Below are 24,194 nucleotides of genomic sequence, written 5' to 3'. Positions count from 1 at the left end.
AACCGTGTGTGGAGAACCCAACCCAGCAGATCAGAACCGTGTGTGGAGAACCCAACCCAGCAGATCAGAACCAGGTGTGGAGAACCCAACCCAGCAGATCAGAACCGTGTGTGGAGAACCCAACCCAGCAGATCAGAATCATGTGTGGAGAACCCAACCCAGCAGATCAGAACCGTGTGTGGAGAACCCAACCCAGCAGATCAGAACCACGTGTGGAGAACCCAACCCAGCAGATCAGAACCAGGTGTGGAGAACCCAACCCAGCAGATCAGAACCGTGTGTGGAGAACCCAACCCAGCAGATCAGAACCAGGTGTGGAGAACCCAACCCAGCAGATCAGAATCGTGTGTGGAGAACCCAACCCAGCAGATCAGAACCAGGTGTGGAGAACCCAACCCAGCAGATCAGAACCAGGTGTGTAGAACCCAACCCAGCAGATCAGAACCATGTGTGGAGAACCCAACCCAGCAGATCAGAACCGTGTGTGGAGAACCCAACCCAGCAGATCAGCACCATGTGTGGAGAACCCAACCCAGCAGATCAGAACCGTGTGTGGAGAACCCAACCCAGCAGATCAGAACCATGTGTGTAGAACCCAAACCCAGCAGATCAGAATCGTGTGTGGAGAACCCAACCCAGCAGATCAGAACCACGTGTGGAGAACCCAAACCCAGCAGATCAGAACCGTGTGTGTAGAACCCAAACCCAGCAGATCAGAACCATGTGTGTAGAACCCAAACCCAGCAGATCAGAACCAACCTCTGACCAGCCGTACAGCACGGCGGTGCAGGAGGGGTTTTCTGGTCCACAGAGCCTGGGCGGTTCTGTGAATATCTGTGTTTTCTGTCTGATGACTGATTCTAGGTTGTTTTTAGGCCAGAACTTTGACTAGGCCATTCTAACACATTAACATGTGCTGATCTAAACCATCCCATAATACCTCTGGCTGCATGTTCAGGCTGGTTCTCCTGCTCCCCAGCCTCAGCCTGCAGTCTTCCCATGGACTCTGACCTGCTCCCCGCAGCATGATGCTGCCACCACCGTGTTTCGTTGTGGTGATGATGTGTTCTGGGTGTGTGTGTCATGACATTGACCCAGAACGCTCAGGGACGGGACGAGTTACCCGTGAACGAACTGCAGCCGGAGGCCCTGGTCCGGAGCTCTCTGCCTCTTCAGAGAGCCGACCTGCTGCTTCTTCTCTCTGCTCTGCTGCTGCAGCTGATGCAGGTCCTCCTTGTAAACCTGCAGGACCACAAACCACAGAGCACCAACGGCTGTTGATCAACAGGTGGAGTTAGCCCAGCAGGGGGCGCTGCTGTCATCTGATGAGTAAAACCAGACCAGGCAGGTTAAATCCAGGAGCTCACAGAGACAATCACTGAAATCCATCTAAAAATGACCATTTCTGTTGATTGCTTTCAGATTTATTTCCATTTAAATAAGGAGATGTCTGCTGACATCCAGCCCTCTGGTTCCTGCTCCATCAGACGCTGAAGGTCTCTGCAGATCTCCGTCTCCCAGCAGCCGGCTGGTCTGGAGCCGCCACAGAGCGACTCTCTCCTCCCTGGAGGACCCGGCAGCGCTCCCTTTCCTCTCTGCTTCGTTTCTGGAGCGCTGTGCCGGGTCAGCGCTGGGAGTTACAGAACATTTAACTGTGACCGCGGCGCCGCCTCCTCGGGTTTTCTCCTCACTCTGCAGCGACGCAGAGGGATCAGCTTCAAATGTGAAGATCTTTTCCTTCTAATAGAACAGAAACCTTCAATTTCTTTGTTCTATTTTCATATAAACCATGAATAAAATGAGAAATAAACTGGTAATTACAGGTAATGGGTTTTTGGGGGACTCCAGGACCATAATTGTCCTGTTTTTTTAGATAAATCTTTGCATGATGTAATTATTAAAAAGAGGCAAACAAAGTGAAATGAAGGAAGCATAAAATGACAGATTTTACAAAGAACGGGATTAAACACAAGACTGCAAAAAGGGAACAAAAATACGTAACATTTTCTTGAAATGAGTGTATTTGGCCTTGATTTGAGCAGGTAGATAAAATAATTTACCTATGGAATGAGTATTTTTAACCTAAAATAAGATAATTAGATCTCATCTTGAAATAAGATGATGGAGATGAGTTGTTCCTATTTTAAGTGAAAAAATGGCAGATCATTTAAATTTACTGCTCAAATCAAGGACAAATACTCTAATTTGAAGAAGATTTGACCTACTTTTAGTTCCCTGTGTGCAGTAAAGCACAGGAACCAGGAGAAAACTGGAATACGTCCATAACGCCCGTTATTTCTGGCTGTTTCTGCTCAAACATCGACAGAAAGAGCAACCTTCAGCACATTGATGCAGCTCTGGCTGCAGCAGGGATGGGGGGGGGGGGGGCAGGCAGCGGCTGCTTTGTGCAGATAAGGCGTGTTTTAATGAGCCCTGCAGGCTGATGGGAATAAAAGCAGGAGACTCCATCCAGTAAACCTGCTTCCTGTTGTTACCTGTCGCTCGTAGTTTATCTGCGTCTCCTGTTCGATGTCAGAGTCCAGCTCCGGGACGTCAGAGACGTCGCTGTCGGACTCCTCGCTGTTGGAGTCGCCGTGAGTCTCTGAGGATGAAACGCAAAGAGAAAGAAAGCAGCTTAATCCGTCATTTTCTCCAGACTTTTCCTCTCCTCGTAGCTGAAGGAGGTTTGCTAACTCCACTGGTTGCCTCTGTGCTGAGCTGCGTCGATGGCCTTTGTGTGAATTTAAATGTTTTAATGCATCAGAGGTCTTCACCACCAACACAGACTGCTAACTGCATTTAGCTACGGTTGGAAATTAATATGCAATATTCCCTTAAACCAATCAGAATATGATGCAAACACAGGAAGAATCATGATATGATGTTAGCATGTCTTCATCGTTTTCAGACCGAGTCAGACCTTTATTTCATGGAATGCCCTGAAACGCTGCTTTACTGTGATCTGGAGCTACATGGATGGACTAAAGATTAAATATGGCTGACAGCGCTGATAGAAAAATGCTGCATTATAGATAAAATCTTTGTCCTAAACTACAAAATGTCTGTGAAAACTCAAAATTTCCTGACAGATATAGATTTTAGACCTTGGCTGGTTTCATTTTTACCAAAGATGAACAATCTGCTGCTTTTTTGACCTACAAGCATTTAAGGAGTCCCTCCAGGTTGTGTCCCAGGAACATTTATTTTTATGATCTACATGCTTTAAACGGGTCACCTCAGTTATGGTTTGATTAAACTTCTGAAGACCACCACCATCCCTCCCATACTCTATAGCGGGGGTGTCAGACTCATTTCTATATTGGGCCACTTTTGGCCCAATTTATACAGGTTTTCTGCAACAGTGTCCATTGAAGATGAAAACTCCCAGCATAAAATCTAATAAAACTTCTTTGGTTTTCAGACAACAACTCCTAAAGCTACATTGCCAGACGGGACACACAAAAAAACAGGAAACTCTGAAAATGTTTAAAACTCTACTTGGTTTCAAATGTTTCCAAACTCTTGGCAGCAAAGGACTCAGATCAGCTACTAACTTTTACTTCTCCCCCACAAACACATATATTAACTTATGTTGTTTGAACAGTCCTTTCAGGTTGCCCTAGGCTACCTCTGGTTTATTATCCAGTTTATGGAAAAAGCTCCTGGATCCTTCAAGAGAGGGAAGAATGATCAAAAGAGGAACCCAAAGCACGCACCTTTAACTTTAAAGGAACTGGTCTATCAAAGCTCTCTTTCTTACCTTGTGTGTTGACCTCCACTCCTCCATTCATCACCTCCTCAGGGAGGAACCTCCACTGGAAGAGGGCGTGGTCGGCTCCGCCTGTGGTGAGGACACACTGTTGGTCACTGGACCAGCGCACGTTGGTCACATGGGCCGAGTGACCAATGTACTTCCTGAATTTGGCTCCTTGAAGGCAAAAAAAGACCAAGACTTAATAAAATAAAATATATATATATATATATATATATAAATCCAGGAGGAGCTGCAGGAAAGAGAGCTGAGACCTTTCCTGAGGCAGGGAAAGCGGTAGAGTTTAACCAGACCAAGGTCGTCTCCGGTGACTAGCACAGCAGCAGCCAGGTTGGCGTCCACGGCGTTGATCGCCGTTGAGTCGGAGTATTTGGGCCAGATACCGCTGACCTCTGACCCCAGCACGCTGCTCCAGGACGCCCAGTGCTGACCTTTCACCTCCTCTTTGTTGATGATTGGTTTCCCCACTGCAGGAGAAATATTGGGTAATTTCTGCAGATGCAGCTCTCCATAACAGCAGACATTATTATGTTTATGATGAAGTCAGGAGAACAAGGTCTCCATCAGTAACCACCCTGTATAAACCACAGAACAACAAACTGTGAGTGCTGCGGTTTGTAATCTAGATGAGGATGAGAAGACGGCCTCGTCTGGTCGGACGCTGACGTAGCAGTGATGTCAGGAGAAGGATGGATGGCACACAGCCTTTAAAGATCTGTAAACCTTAGTGTAGTTGGGACTCACTGGGCATCCGGTAGAAGAGGCGTTCTCCTGCGCCGTCGTTGCTCTGCAGGATTTTCCCGTCCACAGACCAGTCCAGGTGTGTGATGAAGCTGCTGGATTTACTGCATTCTCCCACCTGCACCCAGTCAGAGGGATGATTGCTGCAAAGCCAACCTGGCAACCTGCCGGGCTTCCTTACGTAGAAAAACTTTTACAATTTGACAAAATAAACGGAGTTTTTCTGCATTTTCTTCTAGAACTGCTACTGAACTGGAATGTATGGATGTTTAATGTGTGTGTTTGTCTTGGGAATGTGCCTGAAATGACATTTGTTGTAAATGTGTTTGAAACATGTAAACCTCTCCAGCGTCAGCTCTTCCTGCTGCTTCCTAACCTTCTTGTATCTCTGGGCAACAGCGTAGATGTCCACCAGTCCATCGTTGGAGCCGACAGCAAGATACGTTCCATCTGGAGAGAACTTCATCTCATGGATCACCTCCTTCCTGTCCTTGATATGGACAACCTCCGTCATGTCTCTGAGGAGAAAGTACACCCAGTTAATGCCCCAGAAGCCCCACCGTGGCCCAGGTTGAGTCCCAGACATCAGTGTCTGTGTGTCACCTGACTCTCAGGACGGTGAAGGATCCGTCCTTCATTCCCAGAGCCAGCTGGGATCCGTCCAGGCTGAACGCCACACTGCGGACCGCCTCCTCCATGTTGCAGCGGGCGATGAGGGCGTGGTCGGCCAGACTCCACAACCTGCCAACGACACAGAGCTTTGAACCCAAAGACAGCTTCACGTCGTTAATCTACAGGAGTTTTCATGGACGGATTCCAGCTGTCTTCAGATAAAACGGTTCTTTCTCGTCTGATGGAGTAGCTGTCCATGGTGCTGAAGATTAAACCGCACTGGAACACGTAAAACTCCATCTCATTTAAAACTCTTTATGTTGTCAACATTTCTATGTACTGGTAGACAGAACAAGGTCACAGACACCGATGACGGTACTGAATAAATTAGAAAACATAAAAGGTAAAATGGTATAGTAGGAGCTCAAACAGAAATGCAAACCTAGGCACTCAAAATACCACAAATTGTGGCAGAGACCCGTTATGTCTTAATTCAATTTTAAATTTAGGTTTTTAAATGTGAATTCCTGTTTGTTCAAAACACACTTTGGCTCTAAAATAATTATTTCAGTTCTACTAGACTTTATATCCATCACTAAACCCAGCAAACAAGTGGTTTACATCCCTGCTGATTTTATATTCTTGTAAATAGTCTGTCGGTATTTATTCTGTGCATAAATATACATGTTGGACATCTTTAAATCATTCTATCCAGTTGCACATTTCTTTGAGTCAGAGAATGCTAATCTTGATAACTGCACAGTATTTTCCTTATGCTGTATATTTGCTCTTACTGTAAAATCTCTTATTGTTTTATACTCTTTCACCTTGGTGTGCCTGCACGCTTTTATCTGCTTTTCACTTTGCTGCTGGTTAACCTGAATTTCCCCACTGAGCCACAATAAAGGATCTTTCTTTTTCTATTATTTTATATTTAAACCCAGAGATGCCACAGTGGCCTGCCACCCAGTGCCGTCGTGGTGTTAGCAGGTAGCTCCCAGTCTGAAAGCATGTTTCTCTGACCGACCTGACGGAGCGGTCGTCGCTGCCGGTTACAGCCAGAGGTTTTTTGGGATGGACGTCCAGGGCCCAGAGTTCACCCTCGCTGTGTCCCTGCATGATGAGCAGCGGCTTGTCGCGCTCCCGCACCATCACCTGGACACAGAGCGACTCAGATATGGGAGAAAATACAGCGTAGACACATCTGCCATAGAAAGTCTGAGTGATGAAACTATGGAAACTATATTAAAAGCCCCCAGGCTGGGATTAGAACCAAGGACCTTTTATTAGCAGCAGTGCCACCAGACATGTGACTTTTTAGAAAAAAAATTTAGTACCAACAGAGTTTAAATTTTATTCAAGCAAAACAGGAAAACATTTGATGTTTCTGAACAGATTCAATCAGCTTTAGGCTCTGAAGATTTCTAAAGCTTACAGAGATTATTGTCAGAGCTAAAATTAGAAAATCTAAATGAGTTCTCATCAACATTCTCTAAATATAAACCTTTAATTACTGACGGGGGTTTGTTCAGTAGCGAGACGTTGAGCTGCAGCAGCTTTGATCAACCAGAATAAACTTCTTAGAACATTTCTGCAGAAGCAGCTCTGCATGGAGCCGGTTCTGTTTCTTCCTCACCTCAAAGATCTCGCTGTCCTGAGTTCCTGCCAGAATGCGGTCGGCTCGCCAGCAGACGCTTCGTATGGACAGACCTGGAGGACAACGAGGAAGAAGAGGAGGAAACAAAAATTAACTTTGACTCAGTCAATAAAAAACTTTCATCTGCTGCTGCGGTCCACTGAGTTTTATCAGGTCTACAGACAGATCAGCCGTCTGCAGGACATTTTAGAGCTTTACCTCATTAATTCACCATGAGCCCAGTTTTCTCCTCTTCACCTTGTTAAAGCTTTTCTCATTTGCAGTTTGATTATGTCTGTATCTGTATCTGGTTCTTACAAGCTACTTAAAACTGTTATAATTAGATGTTTCTGTCAATATTTTGTCAAACGGTAAAAACTGAGAAATATTTTGTGCCCAAAAAATAAAACCATCTCTGATCACTACACGTCATTTCTTCCTGGGTTCTTGACATCTTAAAAATGTTACTCTGTAGAGACCATAAAAATAGATTTTTACATCTAGCATCTTATTTTCCACATATAACTATGTTTCTATGCTGTATGTCTGTTCTTCTACAAAAAATAAGATGGAATTAAATAAAAAAGCAAAATAAAAGTCTTCGCCATGTAAAAATGAACCTGTTCTCAGAAGAGAAACACTCTGCTGTCTCAGGTTAATCTAAAATGAGATTATTTTCAGGTCTGGAAAATACAGAAACTTTATTATTATTGGTTTAAGTTTCCAGAAATGTTCACAGATTCCCCCGGAGGTTCTGCTGCAGTCACTCGTCTTTCTCTGCTGCAGAAAGAAAGGATCCAAACATGGACTTCAACAGGAAGAGAAACGTTTGTGCTCATTACTGAAAGGACAGAATTATCATTGATCTCTGTCCAAACGCGGGAGGTGATGCTGAGACATTTCAGACGTCTTAACTCTTAGAAAAGATGCAGAGACATCAGCAGCATCCGCAGACAAAGACTTCCTGTATAAATGACCTTCTCTCCTGCTTGGCTCTTTGTCCTGGAAACCTTTCAGAGAGACGGCGACACAAAGCCTTGGAGAAAAGGTTGGGATGGAGGACATGGACAGAGAAATGTCACATTTCTCATTAAGAACCTTAAAGGTCTCCGGCTGGTTTAGTCCAGGTACAAACCAGAACACTAACTGAACCCAGACCTGAAGGACTTTAACTGTAAAACGTAACATATGCAGTTCAGCCGTGACGCAGAGGAATCTATGGAAACATCCTGAAGTTACAGCACGGTAGAGGCTGCATTATAATGTGGGGAACCAGAAGGAAACTCTTTAAAAGCTGTAGTGTAGTTGGGTTCCTGAGCGTACCTTTGTATCCCTGCTCCGCCTCCCGCAGGTCGATCTTGGTGATGGGTTTGAAGTCGACGTCCCACAGCCGGACGCATCCGTCTCGGCCTCCTGTGGCGAAGCCCTCCTCGCAGGAATACATGCTGAAGATCCCAGCCTGCACAGGAGGACCGGACACCTTCAGCAGCGCAACAAGTCACAGAGCCAACGGACAAATACATCCCACAGAGACAGAAAACATCTGCAGTTTGCAGGAAATAACAAGTCACAGAGCTAACGGACAAATTCATCCCACAGAGCCAGAAAACATCTGCAGTTTGCAGGAAATAACACCTAAACTCAGTTCTTCTGTCAGAAATCTGCTCCGGTGATGCTTGGACTAACTCACCCCGTGGGCGGACTGAACCGTCCGCATCAGATTGAGTCCTTTCCAGACGTAGATGTCTCCGTTGAGCGCTCCAGAGTACGTGATGTCATCTTTAGCCGACGCCACACACAGGATGGTCTGCAGGTCGCCCGTCTTCCCAAAAATGCCTCTCTTTGGGCTGAGCGCGTTCCCACAGAGGGACCAGAACTGCAGAATCAGCAGAGGCAACAGAATCATCAGGATCCTAACATCCAGCAACTGGATCAGTTCAGGAACCGTTAGAGAGAGCACGGGTAATATATATAATATACATATAATGTTATTTAGATTGTTTTAGATCATCCCATCAACAGAGATATTAACTAATTCAAACATTGCAGCTTTTATTAATCCTTCCTGTCTTGTTGCTCCTGTCAGTAACACCTCTTCATCACCTCCTTCCTTCACAGACTGATTCTTTAGTCATGTGTCTTTAAAGCAGCAGGTTTTACTGTCCAGTCCAGTGAGGACAGGTGTTCCTGATTCAGGTAACATTTCTGGCCTTTCTGAGCCACCGTACGTCTCATTTTGATGGATCAGTGGCTTCATCTGAACAACCTTACAGAGTCAGGACTCTAGCCAAAGCAGAAGTGCATCAGCAGTTCTCTGAATGGTGCAGCCAGTGAGGAAGGAGGTAGGAAAAGGAGCCTGAATGCTTCCTTCCTTTGCTAGTTTAGCCTAGGAACCTCACGATGTCCCAAGGAGCTAGGAGCTAGGAGCTGAAATTAAGGGGATTCAGATGGAGACGGTGTTGATTTCTAACATGAAACTCCTGAGTTTGTCTGATGAGGTCAGAGCAGCTGACAGTTTCCTGGAGAGGAACTGCTTCATGTTTCACCGTTTGAATTACAAACCGACACAAACGACTCACCAGAACCAGCAGGTTGGACAGACAATAAAAGCATGAGATGAGCAGAAATCAGCAGGTTTCACCTTGATGTGTTTGACTCCGCAGCTCACCAGACGGTTCTGCTGGAACGGGTCCCAGCAGATGTCAAAGATCTGCGGAGGAGGAGAGGCGGTTAGTCTGTAGGACCGGAGTCTGGACCTCCCCCAGAGAGAGGAGCGGCCTCCTACCCTGTCTGAGTGTCCGCTGGCTGTGGCCAGGATCTTCCCCTTCTTCCATTCCCAGATGCAGACGGTGTTCTTAGCATCCAACCCAACGGACGACAGCCTCTACAGACACACACGAGTTAGTCAGAACAACCGGCGTTAGGTTCTGTCCGCAGGTTCAGGACCAGAACTTTGTCCCCAAGCAGGAGAGGAGGTTTATAATCTTAGTTTTAAGTAATGAAATAAAACAGAACCAGAGGAAGTGGAATAATTCTGTCACGAAGGAACCTTTTCAGCTTAAAAGACGTTTGTTCTCAGACGGTAAAGCTGCTTCCTGAACACTTAACTACAGAGAAAACTGTCCCACTACCAGATCTATGCTGAAAACATCACAAATAACTGATGATGATGATGAAGATGAGGAGTGAAATGACCTTTGACCTTGACGAGGATGAAGCAGAACAAGTTTTTGTTCGTTTGCAGCAACAGAACTTTAAATTGGACCTTTTTATGGGTCGGTTCCTGTTTTACGACCTGCATCCTGTTGGATTAAAGCTCTAAAAGTCCAGATCAGAGGTTTTTTGGACTGGTTCTGTTAGTGTCTGGTTCCTGCCAGCTTTGGTTTACTCTCCTTTTGATCTTTCCTGTTCTGTCTTTAGTTGGCGGGTTCTGTTTGGTTCCTTCTGTAACCATTTCATACTGGGTTCTGTTGGATTCTTCGCTCTGGTTCTGATTGGTCCGACCACAGGACCGTTTTCATACTTTCTAAATTAAAATCAGACGTATGTTCCTTATATTTCAGAGGTTAGAGGTCCGGTCTGGACACCAGACTGGTTCTCAGAATCTCCAGCCGTCTCTTTGTCCTCAGCTTGTCCGGGTCCAGTTGGTGGTTCTGTTTCTTGTAGTGAGTTCCTTCAGTAGCTGCTCCTCTGTTTTACACCCATGTGAAGAACCGGTTCTGGTGTGAATCGGGTTTTATCCGTTTTTTCTTTCTCACATCACTGATGAAACAAAACACAAAGTTCTGGTCGGGTTCTTCCTGGTGCTGCTCATAAGCCATGAGCTGATGAACCTTTAAACAGAACCTTTTACTGGTGCTGCTCAGATCAGCCACTGATTCATCACATCACTACAGATCTTCTCTGCAGCTGGAGGTTTTGGGTTGAAATCCCTTTTTTCTTTGCTTCGTCGTCTAAAAATGTAGAACAGTGAAGGAAACGCAGAAAGTTCTGATTCTCCTGCGTTACGTCAGGAAGGAAACATCTGTGAGTGTGAGCAGAACCGGGTCGGGTTGATGAATCTCCTTCCCTGAGGTTCTGATCAACACGTCGGCAGACGACTCGCTCCATGACAGACTTTCATCATTTTTATAAAGGAAGAAAAACCTTTTCTGATCCTGTGAAGTAAAACAACCCAACAGAACCATTTCACGGCGCTGCGTCATCTGGTTTCCTCTGGATCAGACCCGAACAGCAGGAACCGAACCAGAACAACGCTGGGATCAATGAAATAAATCCAGTTAATAATAAATCAAAGGGTGCAGGTTGCATCTGTGGCTGATTTATTATTAACTTGAACTGCAGCGTGTGTGTGTGTGTCTGTGTGTGTGTGACACACAGACACACATACCAACATATACCACATTGTGAGGACCCACTGCTGCTTTTGGGTTAGGGTTTAGGGTTAGACCATAGAAGTTAATGTAAAATGAATGGAGGCCAATGCAAAGTCCCTCTAAAGATAAAAAATACAAAATGTGTGTGTGTGCGTACTTGTATAACTATCGTTGTGAGGACCAAAACATGACAGTAGACCAACGTTGGGAGGACATTTTTAAGGGTCCTTAAAGTGCAAATTGGGCTAATGCTCAGGTTTAGAGTTAAGGTGTGAATTGGGTTTAAATCAAGGGTTAGGGCATAAAAAGCAATAGAAAATGAATGGAAGTCAATGGACGGTCCACACAGTGACGTAAAGACCAACGTGTGTGTGTGTCACCTGTCCGTCGGCGCTGAAGGCCAGGCAGGCGACGCCGTGCGTGTGTCCGTCCCTCAGCAGTGAGACGGTCTGCACGGTGAAGGAGTCCCAGACGCACACGTAGGGCTCCTTCCCCACCTGACCAGTGGCCACCAGGGAGCGCTCTGGGTGCAACGCCAGGCTGAGGGCCAGGAGAGCAGAGACAAAGAAGACAAAAAGGTTTCAACTATCACATGATTCTTAACAGATTACGCAAAAATATGTTTTCAAATATCAGTTTTAAATAAAAAACGTCAGATTAAGTTAATTAGGTTTAATGTCATGGAAATGCTCAATGTGAGCCTTAGATGTTTCTTTGCTGTAGTGGAAGATATGAAAACAGGATTATTGTCTTTGAACCTAACCCCTCTGGATCTGATAAAGGCGTTCTAAAAGCTGAAGTTTAGATTTCAAGCGAGTAAATGTGATTGTTATACGGTCCAAAGCAGAAAACTCCGAGTCTATGATGACCAAAGCGGTTCTGAGGATCTCTAATTTGACAAAAACCATTAAAAACCAAATTCCTCCCAGAAACATTGGAGGAATCTGTATACGGAGCAGGAGAACATGAAACTATCCAAGGAAGCGAGTTGGAGAACATGAAACTATCCAAGGAAGCAGCTTCTGCTGGACATCTGTACCAGCATCCAGAAACATCACCCATCAGCAGCTGGTAGAACCTCATGGAAGAAGGGTTCTCCTGGAGAACATTCCTCCAGCTCTACAATCCAGAGTTCATGGCCTTCACTGCGTTGAGAAAAGACTGATGGTCTCCTCAGAGGAGGACTCAGAGGCTTCTGGGATGGACCATCATGAACCATCATGAACCAGCTCTCGGGATGGTTGGTGGAAAAGGAGCATCCAGCTGGATGGTTGTCTGGACTTGGATCATCTGCTCCTCTCTGATGGCAGCATTGATGCAGAGATTTTAGAGCTGCTGCTTCCAGGTTCACATCTTCTCCACTGAGATGCTGGTTCCTGAGGCCTAGATGAGGACGAGGAGGGTCCAGCTGCAGTTCTGACCCATCCTCTGTCCTGCAGAGATGTTTCTAAGATGATTTAGAAATGTAGAAGGTAAAGTTTACTGAACTCGCTCCTTCTTTCTTTGATTTGATTTGGTTTTTTTTTTTCAGCGTGTAGTTTTGGTTTTGGTTTTTGCAGCAGAGATAGAAAAGTCAACCTGGACTCCAGGCATCGGCCTACAGATGATCTTGGTTCCTTCCTGATTAAAACCCTGATGAATCCTGATGCCTCGTGTCCTTATCTGCCCCCCCCCCCCCATCAGAACCACCGCTGAGACAATCTTAATGAATCAGACCCGTTCACTGGTTCCCTGTCTGTTAAGAACAGAACAGGTGTGTCGGCCTCAGAGCTTCATTGATCAAACACGCGTCTGCTCGCCGACTCTCGCCTTACCCTTCCAGCCAATCAGTAGGCTGGCACGTTGTCATGACAACTAAATCACCAAGGGCGCCAGAGCTGTGAAGTCAAGGTCAAACACGACACGCTGCGGCGGATCATACCTGCTGCCGCCATCTTGTTCTGATTCCTTCTGTTCTGATTTATGTTTCCATCATTAAAAGCCAGAAACAGGCGTCGGTTCTGTTGGGCTCACATGCAGCACATCTGGGCTTTTATTTTGGGAACTAATGAACTAAATTACAAAATTTCCTCAGTGGCTCTCCCTCTGCAGACGTTCCCCTCGTTATAAAACACGGTTTTACTCTCAGAGCTGCAGAGACCAAACCTGATCCGGACCCAGAACGACCCGGGGGTCCGGTTCAGCACGCTCCCTATGCTCACAGAGCCTAAAGACAGATTAAACTGAGCCGGGTCCATAAACACAGAGGGAACAAGGGAGGGGGGGGCGACTTTCTGAGGGCCGTAATAGTTTTGTATTTTTGTTTTGGTAAACGTTGGTTCTGTAAAGATGCTGTTTTACAGGATTAACAGAACTTCAAGCCCAGAACACTGTGAGCAGTTTGGATTTTATCAGAGCCATGATGTTGTAGCCCCGACTGACCGAACCCAGAACCCAGAACCCTGAACCCAGAAACCGACCCACGTCAGACGCATGAGCAGCTTTAGATTCTGATGCCTTGGGGTCCCGCTGTGATTGTGTTACACTGTCCCTCAGGCCCGGTTTGCTGCTGTACTGTTTGGCCCATTTTTTTTATTGGGAATGTTTCAGACAAACTATTTTTTTAATTGGACCAGGTCTAGAACCTTGAAGTTGATCCATTTCTAACTACCTGTGGGCAGAGAACCAAATCCATCTGGGTCCCCAGGGCCCACATCCAGTCCGGACCTGCAGGTGAGTTTCAAACATGAAGCTGGAAGAATGTATGGACGCCACCAAGAGGTGAGACTCCACATGACGACCCTCTGACCTCTGTGACCTCTGACCTGTCTGACCTTTGACCCCTGACCTCTGTTGTTTTAGACAGACGTCACCTTCCGTCTGACTGAAACGCCAGAAACACGACAGAAACTCAAAGCTGGTTAACATGGGTTAATAAAGGACGGCAGCAAATGGTTTTATTTTCAGGTTCTGGAGAAGCTGAACTGGATCACGGTTCTAAACCGAAGAACCCGACTGTTTCTTTAGAGGAAGAAGGAGAATCTGTTTAATCCCAGGAACGTTTCTAACTGATTATCTATCCTGAAGATTCATCAGCAGGTTGAAAATCGATGACTCAAGTCACGTTAACGTCTGATTTCCTTTCCTGTCACATACTTTCCAAAATCAGTTTGGTTTTAGGATCCAAAACTAGGAAATATTTGTACGGCAAAAAGGTACAACACTTAAAGTGGAGCTTAAAATCTCGTTAGGTTTTTCCCTCATTAAAACCTGGTTTCTATGTAAACAGGTTGGCGAGAAATGTGAAATAGTCTTAAAGTAAAGCTCAGCTTTCTGCAGATCAAAGTTGTGTGAGATAAACGAGATCTGACTGAAAGCTGGAGAGGGAGGAAAGCTTCAATGAATGCTGGTTAAACACAATCGCTGCCAGCCTCCACTTTCTAAATATTCCTGAGATGGTGTGAGGTTTTGGGTCAGGTCAGAAATGTCTTTCTGTGTCTGAGGACAGAGATCAGCAGCATCCATCAACCTGAGGCGTATCAGCTGAACACTCGCTGATTTATCCTCAATATGGTTTATTGGAGCCCAGATTCATCTGAGAACCTCAGAGTCAGAGCCACTAAACAACGACTAAACCATGGATACGTTAGAAAACTATAATGAGTCAGGACTCTTTAGACTCTTTCTATAATTAGAAAACTATAAGGCAGAAATGATCCAAAATGATAAACAGCAAAACTACAGGAACAGGTCTAAAAAAATTCTGAATGACAAAATGAGTGGAAGAGATAAAATCACAAATAAAGAGCTGTTACAGGTGAGCTGTTACAGGTGAGCTGTTACAGGTTACCACTGACCTCCTCTGTCCTGCCCGCTGAGCTATTAAACCTCCAGGTTCCCATCAGAAACCAGCCGACCTGCAGCTGAGCCGCTGAGTTTATTTATAGCAGGCTGTGAACTCAGGAAATTAGCTCAGAGGAACTCCTCCTGTGTGAATTTAGGTGTTTTCATGCAGAACAAGAATAAAAACCAGATTTTCCCTCCATCCGCAGCATGCAGGTGAAATAAAACAGGAGAGTCAACCCAGATGTTTCAGCTAAATCTGCTGTCTCTCTCAGCAGCTGCTTCAGTCACACCAAGCAGAAAACAACGTTCTGATTCAATTATCAGCAGCAGATGACTGACCTGATCAAAGAAAATGTTACTTCTGTAATCTAAACAAGGCAGATATCAATATTCTATCATTTTAAAAACCAACATGTCTTTATTTATATAATTATATTTGACTTAAAAACCCTGCACCTGTTAGCTGTGCACTCCCTCTGACCACCAGAGGGGGTGCTAAAGTACCATATTGCCCCTCAGCGAACAGCCGCGTCCTGACTGTTCACCACCAAGCTAAAATTATGCACAGGCCACAAAAATTTTTATTTTTAGTTAGCGTGACATTTTTGTTCTTTAAAATTAAAAATACCAAACTTATTATCGTGTTTTTTACCTGCTCAACAGTAGATACAGATGTAACATTTTAATAAAAGCATCAACATATGCAGATGTTTGTGGAACATGAATGTGTAAACGAGTGTTCAGTCAAAACAGAAAAACTAAACGAGAACGAGGGAATCGCTCCTCTAAACCTGATGAATACATCCTCAATGTTCTGCATGATGCTTTTATTCTTGCTCACAGCAAAACGGTGAATTAAAGACTCGTAGTTCCTGTCATGCTGAACATTTTACACTTTTAGATAATTTTTTTATTTGTCAGTGAAAATATCAACACCTAAACAAAAATACATCCAATCCCTTCAACCGCCTGTTCTGACAAGTTTCTAACAATCTTGAATCGGGATTGGGGGCCTTATAAAATCATTCCAAGGGCCCCATACGGCCCCCGCGCCACACTTTGGACACCTGCCCAGGAAGAAGGTTTTCCTGCAGGGTGGTAGACCCAGGTTAGGTCAGGTCGGTCCTCCAGAGAGTCGGCTCTGCCCCCAGGTCTCTGCTTACCGGAGGGTGATGGGTAAACCTCCACATGGTGGCGCTCAGGAGGCGTCAGGACCAGACCATCCTCCTCCCTGACTGTTTAAATCTATAATAATAATAATAATAATAATAATAATAATAATATTAGATCCTACATCCTCTGTAGGATGGAGATTATCATGAACCAGTTTCAGTGACCGTGTTGTTCAGCCTCTGTTCCCAGCAGCTGATGATGAACATCGTGTTTGTTTTTATTCATAAAAATTATTTTAGATCGAGTTCAGCCTGGATCAACAGCTCTCGTTTTCATCAGTTTAATTTATGGCATAAAAAGACATTAAACGGATCAAAGATCAACAGCTCATAAACCTGGTTTCACATTTTAAGCTGGACTTAATGTCTAAATAACGTCTGGATGAATAAACAGAGCTTAGAGATAACTAGTTACACTCTGCCGGTTATCAGCTGGTTATCAGCTGTGAAGATCTGGACTTCTTCTTCTCTGGACGTCTGAGACCCAGACAGCTGGTACCTTTCAGCTTCCAGGCATTTCTAACAGAGACAATAAGAAGGCTGTAAATAAAACTCCTTCTGCTCCGAGGACAAACATCTCCTCATCTGAGCCGGGTCTGTTCTGTCAGAACTCAGCCAAGTGAGTTCAGATCTGGACCCAGATTATAAACCCGTCTGGCTTCCTGACTCTGTCTGAATGCCTCCTCAGCTGCAGCTGCAGCAATAAATACGATCACAGATTTTTATTTCACCAAATGCGGTTTGAAATCTTTGGTTTTGTAGGAAATCTTTGCATAAACCATTTCCTGAGTGAAACCAGAGGGTGCTGCCTGCAGGAAGCTGACCTTTGACCCCTGCCTCCTCGCAGTGAGCTGATTGGATGCAGTTTGTGAAGCTGAGCAGAGCTTTACTGGATAAATCTGTGCGTGCAGGACGGAGTGCCAGCGGATCGGCAGAACATCGAGGGCTGCGGGGCAGATTGGCGGTGGGATGCTGCACAGATCATTTCTTACTCATCATCTTAATGAAGACCACTGAGCTGCGAAGGCTCCGAGCCACCGGGCAGCAGCTTGCTGCTCTGGCTGCTGCCATCAGATCTGTCACCAGCAAGACGGCCGCTTCTCTTCACATGACCAGCAGAAACCAACGTCTGAGACCAACGTTCACCGAGTCAGCAATAAAACCTGAACTTCTCCATAATGATGCTGCCGGCAAAGATCTAAAGATGGACATGATGAAGACAGAAGTATGCTCCACTGTAAGGAAACAAACGAGGTAAACCAGCCACAAAACAGGCCAAAGCAAAGAAATAAAGATAAAAACAGATTAAAAAGACGACTAAAGATTAAAACAACAGGAGAAACCACAAAACAACGTGGCAAGCAGCAAATTATAACACATGAAATAAGAGAGAACAAGTTCAGATGAACAAGAGAGAAGAACAAAAAATAAGATCAGTTTAAATATAAAGATGTGGAAAAGGGTCAGAGTTGAAAATCATGAATGTGAAAAACCTAAAAGTCTGACTTTGAAAAACAGAAGCAGCAACAAAAATTAAAATAAACTGAAAACAATTAAAAAAGATGGGGTGAAAATCAAATATGAGCCAAACAGCTACACTCTGATGACAGGAAACTGATGAAGCAAAAGAAAAATGGTTCAAAACCAAAAACTGGAGAAAAACGGACCAAAAGGAACAGAAACAAACATGTGGAGAAATAAAAGAAGCGCCTGGGGAACAAAAGAGGAAGAACATGAGCGTAAATGATCTGCTTCCAGTTCAGAACCCGTCCTGCAGCCCAGATACCAGCCCGCAGCATTTCCTACTGTCAGTGAACGCATCGCTGAGCCATCAGCCTGTCAGGAGGAACAACGAGCCGCTGGTTCACAGCATGAAGGAGGCAGAACCAGAACCTGCTGGGCCGACTCCCAGCAGGGGTTCTGGTTCTGCCTGAACGGGTCAGTCTAGGGGAAGAGCCTGGAGATCCGTGTTAATGGACCCAGGAAGTCCTTCAACCAGCAGCGTCATGGAGGAAGACGAGCTGCTGAACTTTAACTCCTGTTAGATTTATTTATAGAAATGTTTTAAATTAAATTACAGATGATTTAAACCCAAAAAACAGCGTTGATGAACCGGACTGATGGAGGAACCCAGAAACCGGTTCAGTACCAGAGCTTTGGAGAGCAAATCAATAATAAGATGGATTCCACTGATGTCTCCAAACAGCAGTGAGACCAGATCCGTCTGCAGCTGAACTCTGCAGAACCGACTGAGGAGGAGATGGTTCATGTTGTAGGACGCGCGGAAAGAATCAACATGATTCAATGCAGTTTGATTTATATAGCTCCACTTCACAACAAATCAACTCAAGGCTCTTTCCAAAGTCAGCCTCCATCAGATCCTCCAGGTTGGTGAGAAAGTTTCCTCTCTAAGGAAACCCAGCAGGTTGCATCAAGTCTCTCCAAGCAGCATTCACTCCTCCTGAAAGAGCGTAGAGCCACAGTGGACAGTCGTCTGCATTGTTGATGGCTTTGCAGCAATCCCTCATACTGAGCATGCATGAAGCGACAGTGGAGAGGAAAACTCCCCTTTAACAGGGAGGAGAACCTCCAGCAGAACCAGAACCAGGCTCAGTGTGAACGCTCATCTGCCTCCACCCACTGGTGATATCAGCTCCGTGTCCAGAGAAGATCTGCAGACCTTCAGGAGATCTTCACAGGTGACATGTCCCATAAGGAGGCCTCCGTCCTCGGTCCTGACCCAAAGGGCTTTGCACCAGTATCCTGTCTGGGAGCCACCAGAGCCTTGAAATAAAACCAGACTATAAGCTGAAGAACTGGTGGTCTTTGTGACATGGAGGAGAGCTGGAATGAGGGTGTTGGTTCTTCTGTCAGATCCTCAGAGCGACTGATTCCAGGTCTGTTTGTCAAACAGCAGTCCTGCCTCTCTGTCTGAGCAGACCTGTAATCTGGGCTCCATCGCTCTGCTCCTCCCACGTGACCCGCTGTGTCAACAGGGAGACCAGACGCTCTCCACCTGCAAACAGCAGCAGAACCTGACGCCGGACACAGGAGGTCTCCTGAGCACCGGCTGGACCTGCTGGACCGGCTGTCAGAACACAGACCCATCTGATCAGTCAGGCAGGATTATACGCTCTAACCCTCCACATTGTGTCCTACTGACTGTGAAGAGGAAGAACAATGTTCTGCAGCTTTAACATGTTCACAGATATAAACCTCTGCTGCCCCCTAACCCAGCTGGGTTATATAGATCCAGATGTGCTGGTTCTGGCCTCAGAGGTTCTCCAGAGAACATCAGAGAAGAAACAGCATCATAGAGACCAAGGAACCCAGCCAAAAGTTCTGGTCCAGTTTACAGCAGGATCAGGTTCTACAGAACCTCCCAGAGTTCTGATCATCATGTGGACCTGGAGAGAGGATGGAGCACCTGCAGACCTACCAGGACATGGACGTCTACCTGGACTGACAGGCTGGACCAGGAGAGCATTGATCAGAGAAGCAGGAGGACCATGGTGGCTCTGGAGGAGCTGCAGAGACCAGCAGCTCAGGTGGAGGTTAACCAGGAGGACCATGGTGGCTCTGGAGGAGCTGCAGAGACCAGCTGCTCAGGTGGAGGTTAACCAGGAGGACCATGGTGGCTCTGGAGGAGCTGCAGAGACCAGCAGCTCAGGTGGAGGTTAACCAGGAGGACCATGGTGGCTCTGGAGGAGCTGCAGAGACCAGCAGCTCAGGTGGAGGTTAACCAGGAGGACCATGGTGGCTCTGGAGGAGCTGCAGAGACCAGCAGCTCAGGTGGAGGTTAACCAGGAGGACCATGGTGGCTCTGGAGGAGCTGCAGAGACCCACAGCTCAGGTGGAACGGGACGACTAAGTTCTGAACACCGTAAATCAGAGCTTCATGGAGAACGACTAGAAGAAGGTTCTAGTTGACAAAAACTCTGCAGCCACAAGTCAGTCATTGGAGACTTTATCATTCCTGGTGTGAAGCTGATCTGCAGCTTCTCCACTCATCAAACATACGGAACCAGAACCGGGCCGGGTCGACCCGGGAGCATCGGTGAGGTGCCGTAGGGTCCCAGAGGAGACTCCTGGTCTTCCCTGCAGACCCCTGAGGGAAGCAACTGGAGGTCTCCAGAGGGAGGATGGTCTGCATGTAGCATGGCAGAGGTGTCCTCCATCAGAACCTGCTTGTTCTGGAGGTCCACAAGCTGGACCTGGGCCACTTTAACCAGGACATCAGGTCTGGTTTGGGGCAGTCCTGCAGGAGACGCAGCGAACATGAAGAAGAAGGAGGACCTGTCCAAGGAGATGAACCAGAACTTCATGGTCCATCCTTCTACACACAAGGATCATTAATACATGGAAAACCTGCAGGACAACAGAACCAGTCTGGCTCCAGGACCGGGTCTGCCAGTGACGTCATCAGAGTCAGATTTATAAATATATCCACTCTACAGAGTAGACTGAATGCAAAGTGCTGAAGGGGACTGATTGAGCCAAATCAATTAACCAAGAGACATGGAAAAATATTGATTCATTGATGAAAAAAATAAAACTAAATTATTTGTCATTTGATTGGTAACAGTTTATGAGTTATGGTGGATTTCTGCATTTGTAACACATTCTAAAAATATAACTCACATTACGCACATTTTATCACAAAAACAAAACATGAATAATTATCGCTGTCTTACCTCTTCTTATAAATTAAGTCCATGCGGCGCTCTTTCTGCACAAAAATATCTTCATTTTCCGGTAAAAGTTCTTTTTATTATTATTCTTATTCAGTTTTAAAAGTCTCTCAGTCTCAGTGGAGCTCACTGCCAGGGAGGAAAGCCTTCCTTCATCAGTCCTGTTCCAGCTGTATGTTTAGAGTCTTTTTAGTGATTTACTTGTTTAGCAAAACTCGCTAATAATAATAAATCCATAACTTGCTGTCACTCTACAGTTTTAGGATCAGGAGCGGTGCTCCTTGAGCGCCCCCTGCCTAGAGGCCAAGGAACTGCCGGCCTCACCTACAACCAGTTCTCTGCTGGTTATGATCGCGCAGCACCACGAAAACATGTTACCTGCACACAGTTTGATGACCAAAACACAATAAGCTATCCACATAAAATAAATTGTGGAAAATCAGTTAATAACTGTTTGAACAATTGAATTTATGATCTAGAGACAGGAAGATGCATTCACAGAATGGAAGTCAGCGCAGTAAACATGGGATTGCGCAATCCCAGGGGAGGACAAGCTCGCTGCGGCCACCAAGGATTTACATGAAAAATAGCGAAAAGTCTGCAATTTTAAAGAGAATATGATAAAAAAAATAGGAAATTAGATAAAACATTACTTATTACAAATGACTGAGTGAATCACAATTTATATTATGTTATCATTATTATATATTTTCTTTCTTTTCAAGATGGCAAGTGAGGCCTGGCTTCTAGGTGGTACCAAACTGGAGACGTCTGACCAGGAAGCACAGAACCATGCTTAGGAAAACCCAGCATTCCAGCACCAACACCTCAGAGCTACAGGGCACGGTGGAGGAGGCATGATGATGAGGGCGAAGCCATCAGGCCATCTGCAGCTGCTGCTCGGTCCAAACCGGGTCGCCAACAGAACAACGGGTCCAAACAGAACCACATTTAACAGCCAGGCGGATGAGCAGAGACATGCTGGTGGGTTTAAATGTGAAAAGTGGAGCAGAGTTCCTTTAATGAATGAATGTGTTAGCAGAAGGCCTGCAGGCGGCTCAGAGGAGCTGTGGACTCTGGTTCTGCCTCCAGATGGCCGCTCCACTTTACTCATTCAAGCAGAAACACAAACATAATGATGCTGCGCTCTGTGAGCTCGGCTGGTCGGGAACTTCTGCCTGCAGGCCACCGGCAGGAAGTGGGACAGAAGAGAAAAGGAAGGGAGAACCAGAGCGCACTGACCCGGCAGCTGGTCGGGCTCTAATTGGCCCAAATGTCAGAGGAGAGGGACACACCATCACAGATATGATCTATAATAATGTATAATCTATAACGGTCATAGCTGAGACACAATAACCTGGACAACAGTCACAGCTTCCACCTGAAAACACCAGAGAAGAATGAAAAGGCATCAGAGGAACGTCAACTTTAACCACCAAGGAGGGAAATGAAACTGCAGATCCGGTTCTGCCCAGGAAAATGATCCAGAACCGGATCATGAACGATGAACAGCAGCTAAAGAGCAGAGAGGTTGGTGAGGAGACCATGTTCTGAGCAGCAGCCTGCAGGTCCAGCAGCGCTGAGATGCTCAGAGGACCAGAAAAGCTCCAGAAAGCTCCAGAAAAGCTCCAGAAAAGATCCAGAAAAGCTCCAGAAAAGCTCCAGAAAGGACCAGAAAAGACACAGAAAAGCTCCAGAAAAGATCCAGAAAGGACCAGGAAAAGACCCAGAAAAGCTCCAGAAAAGCTCCAGAAAAGCTCCAGAAAAGCTCCAGAAAGCTTTAGTGCGTGTAAAGCAGCAGGAGACCTGCAGTGTTTGTGGATCAGCGCTGATAAAACAACAGATCAGCCAAACATTCTGATTATCTGTCATTATAAACTCAGACGGAGGGTCAGCCTGAGCTGCTGCCACTGATGGCCGACCGGACCGGCATGTCTTCAGTGGCAGGAGAACCTGGACGCTAACAGACCTCCTAGCTGTGAGGCTAGCATGCTAACCACTGGGCTAGCATGCTAACCACTGGGCTATCATGCTAACCACTGGGCTAGCATGCTAACCACTGCTCCACCATGCTGCCATGAAAGCTGAAGACCTGCAGGCAGCAGGGAGGGAAACCTGGACCCAGACACAAACCTGACGCTCATCAGAGGCGCTGATGTGGAAGAGGCAGCATTCAGCGTCACAATTAGTCACACACACACACACACACACACACACACACACACACACACACAGAGAAAACACACACACACACACACACAGAAAACACCCCAGGCTGCAGCTGTAAAAGCTGTCCGAGCTGCTGGGATGACTCATAGGCTGAATACCAGGTGTGTGTGTGTGTGTGTGTGTGTTTGTGTGTGTGTGTGTGTGTGTTTCCATGAATGAGCGACCTCCCTGAATCACCAGCCTCCCCTCTGCTGCCTCGTTTCTCAGGAATCAGAGTTTCATCAGAGCTGAGTGAACGTCTGACATGAAGCTAAATTCTCCTGAAAGCCTTTCTCAGATGTGATGAAGATATCGCAACGTCTCCAAAAGAGAACACTATTGTGACATAAAAAGTTTTTAGACTTAAATAAAGTGGAGAATTTAGAGCCTGTGAGGACTTAAAGGGAAGCTGTGGCTGAATGATGTCACATGATGTAGAAACTGATCAGGCTGAGCAGCTTCCCTCAGATCTGAAACCATCCTGGAGTCCTCCTGCTACTTCCTCTCCAAATGGCTCTGGTTGATGAGAATGAAGATCTGATTTCTAGTGTGGGGGGGGGGGGTCTCTGGATCCCTCGCTACGGTTCAGACCGGCTGCAGCTCTGGATCTGAGCCATCAGCAGAAACTCTGGACAGGAGTCTGGACAGCGTGAGCTAAGCTCTCTGGTGTGGAACCAGCAACCAGTCCAGTTAAAGTGACTCTTTCTGAGCACCAAACCCAGGATGAACAGGAGCACCAGAGGAACCAGGAGGGATCCAACAACGACTGACAGGAAGGTTTAAAATCACTACAGAGAGACTAAAACACAGAAAATAAGCAAATATGGTGTAAAAAAGACTGAAAATCTGTAACAGCCCAATAAATCAGGAGAACTGGAGTTCATCCTGGAGACGCTGCAATAAACCTCAGTGACCAGAACTGGACCCATCAGCTGATAGGATCCGTCTGCTCTAAGGCCGGGGGGGTCGGCTTCAGAACCAGAACCAGGACCAGAACCAGAACCAGGACCAGGAACAGGACCAGGACCAGGAACAGAACCAGGACCAGGACCAGGACACACCTAAGCCTGCAGACTGGGTTTTTTAATGGTTCTGGATGGATTCTGATGAACCATCAGGAGCATCAGCAGAAGACTGGAGGCTCCTCCTCGGATCTACAGC

General features: G+C 46.1%; 1 protein-coding gene across 6 annotated transcripts in view; it reads right to left on the bottom strand.

Annotated features, from left to right (window-relative positions):
* The window catches only part of LOC118557111 (echinoderm microtubule-associated protein-like 6), a 60,701-nt gene that overhangs the window by 30,964 nt on the left and 5,543 nt on the right, over window positions 1-24,194 (bottom strand). For 3 of the 6 annotated variants that reach the window (XM_036126300.1, XM_036126303.1, XM_036126301.1), the window contains exons 2-15: window positions 11,518-11,677; window positions 9,547-9,645; window positions 9,403-9,471; window positions 8,452-8,637; window positions 8,085-8,241; window positions 6,762-6,835; window positions 6,153-6,280; window positions 5,117-5,254; window positions 4,890-5,031; window positions 4,517-4,631; window positions 4,027-4,239; window positions 3,761-3,928; window positions 2,496-2,602; window positions 1,124-1,242 (exon numbers count right to left, since the gene is read on the bottom strand). In XM_036126300.1, coding sequence (XP_035982193.1) covers window positions 1,124-1,242; window positions 2,496-2,602; window positions 3,761-3,928; window positions 4,027-4,239; window positions 4,517-4,631; window positions 4,890-5,031; window positions 5,117-5,254; window positions 6,153-6,280; window positions 6,762-6,835; window positions 8,085-8,241; window positions 8,452-8,637; window positions 9,403-9,471; window positions 9,547-9,645; window positions 11,518-11,677 — 1,875 coding nt within the window. The remainder of the gene's footprint in view (window positions 1-1,123; window positions 1,243-2,495; window positions 2,603-3,760; window positions 3,929-4,026; window positions 4,240-4,516; window positions 4,632-4,889; window positions 5,032-5,116; window positions 5,255-6,152; window positions 6,281-6,761; window positions 6,836-8,084; window positions 8,242-8,451; window positions 8,638-9,402; window positions 9,472-9,546; window positions 9,646-11,517; window positions 11,678-24,194) is intronic. The other 3 variants (XM_036126302.1, XM_036126304.1, XM_036126305.1) reach the window with 1 other exon arrangement.

The sequence above is a fragment of the Fundulus heteroclitus genome, chromosome 22 (genome assembly GCF_011125445.2).
Source record: "Fundulus heteroclitus isolate FHET01 chromosome 22, MU-UCD_Fhet_4.1, whole genome shotgun sequence".
NCBI classification, from domain to species: domain Eukaryota; kingdom Metazoa; phylum Chordata; class Actinopteri; order Cyprinodontiformes; family Fundulidae; genus Fundulus; species Fundulus heteroclitus.
This window is presented reverse-complemented; position numbering and strand designations above follow the sequence as displayed.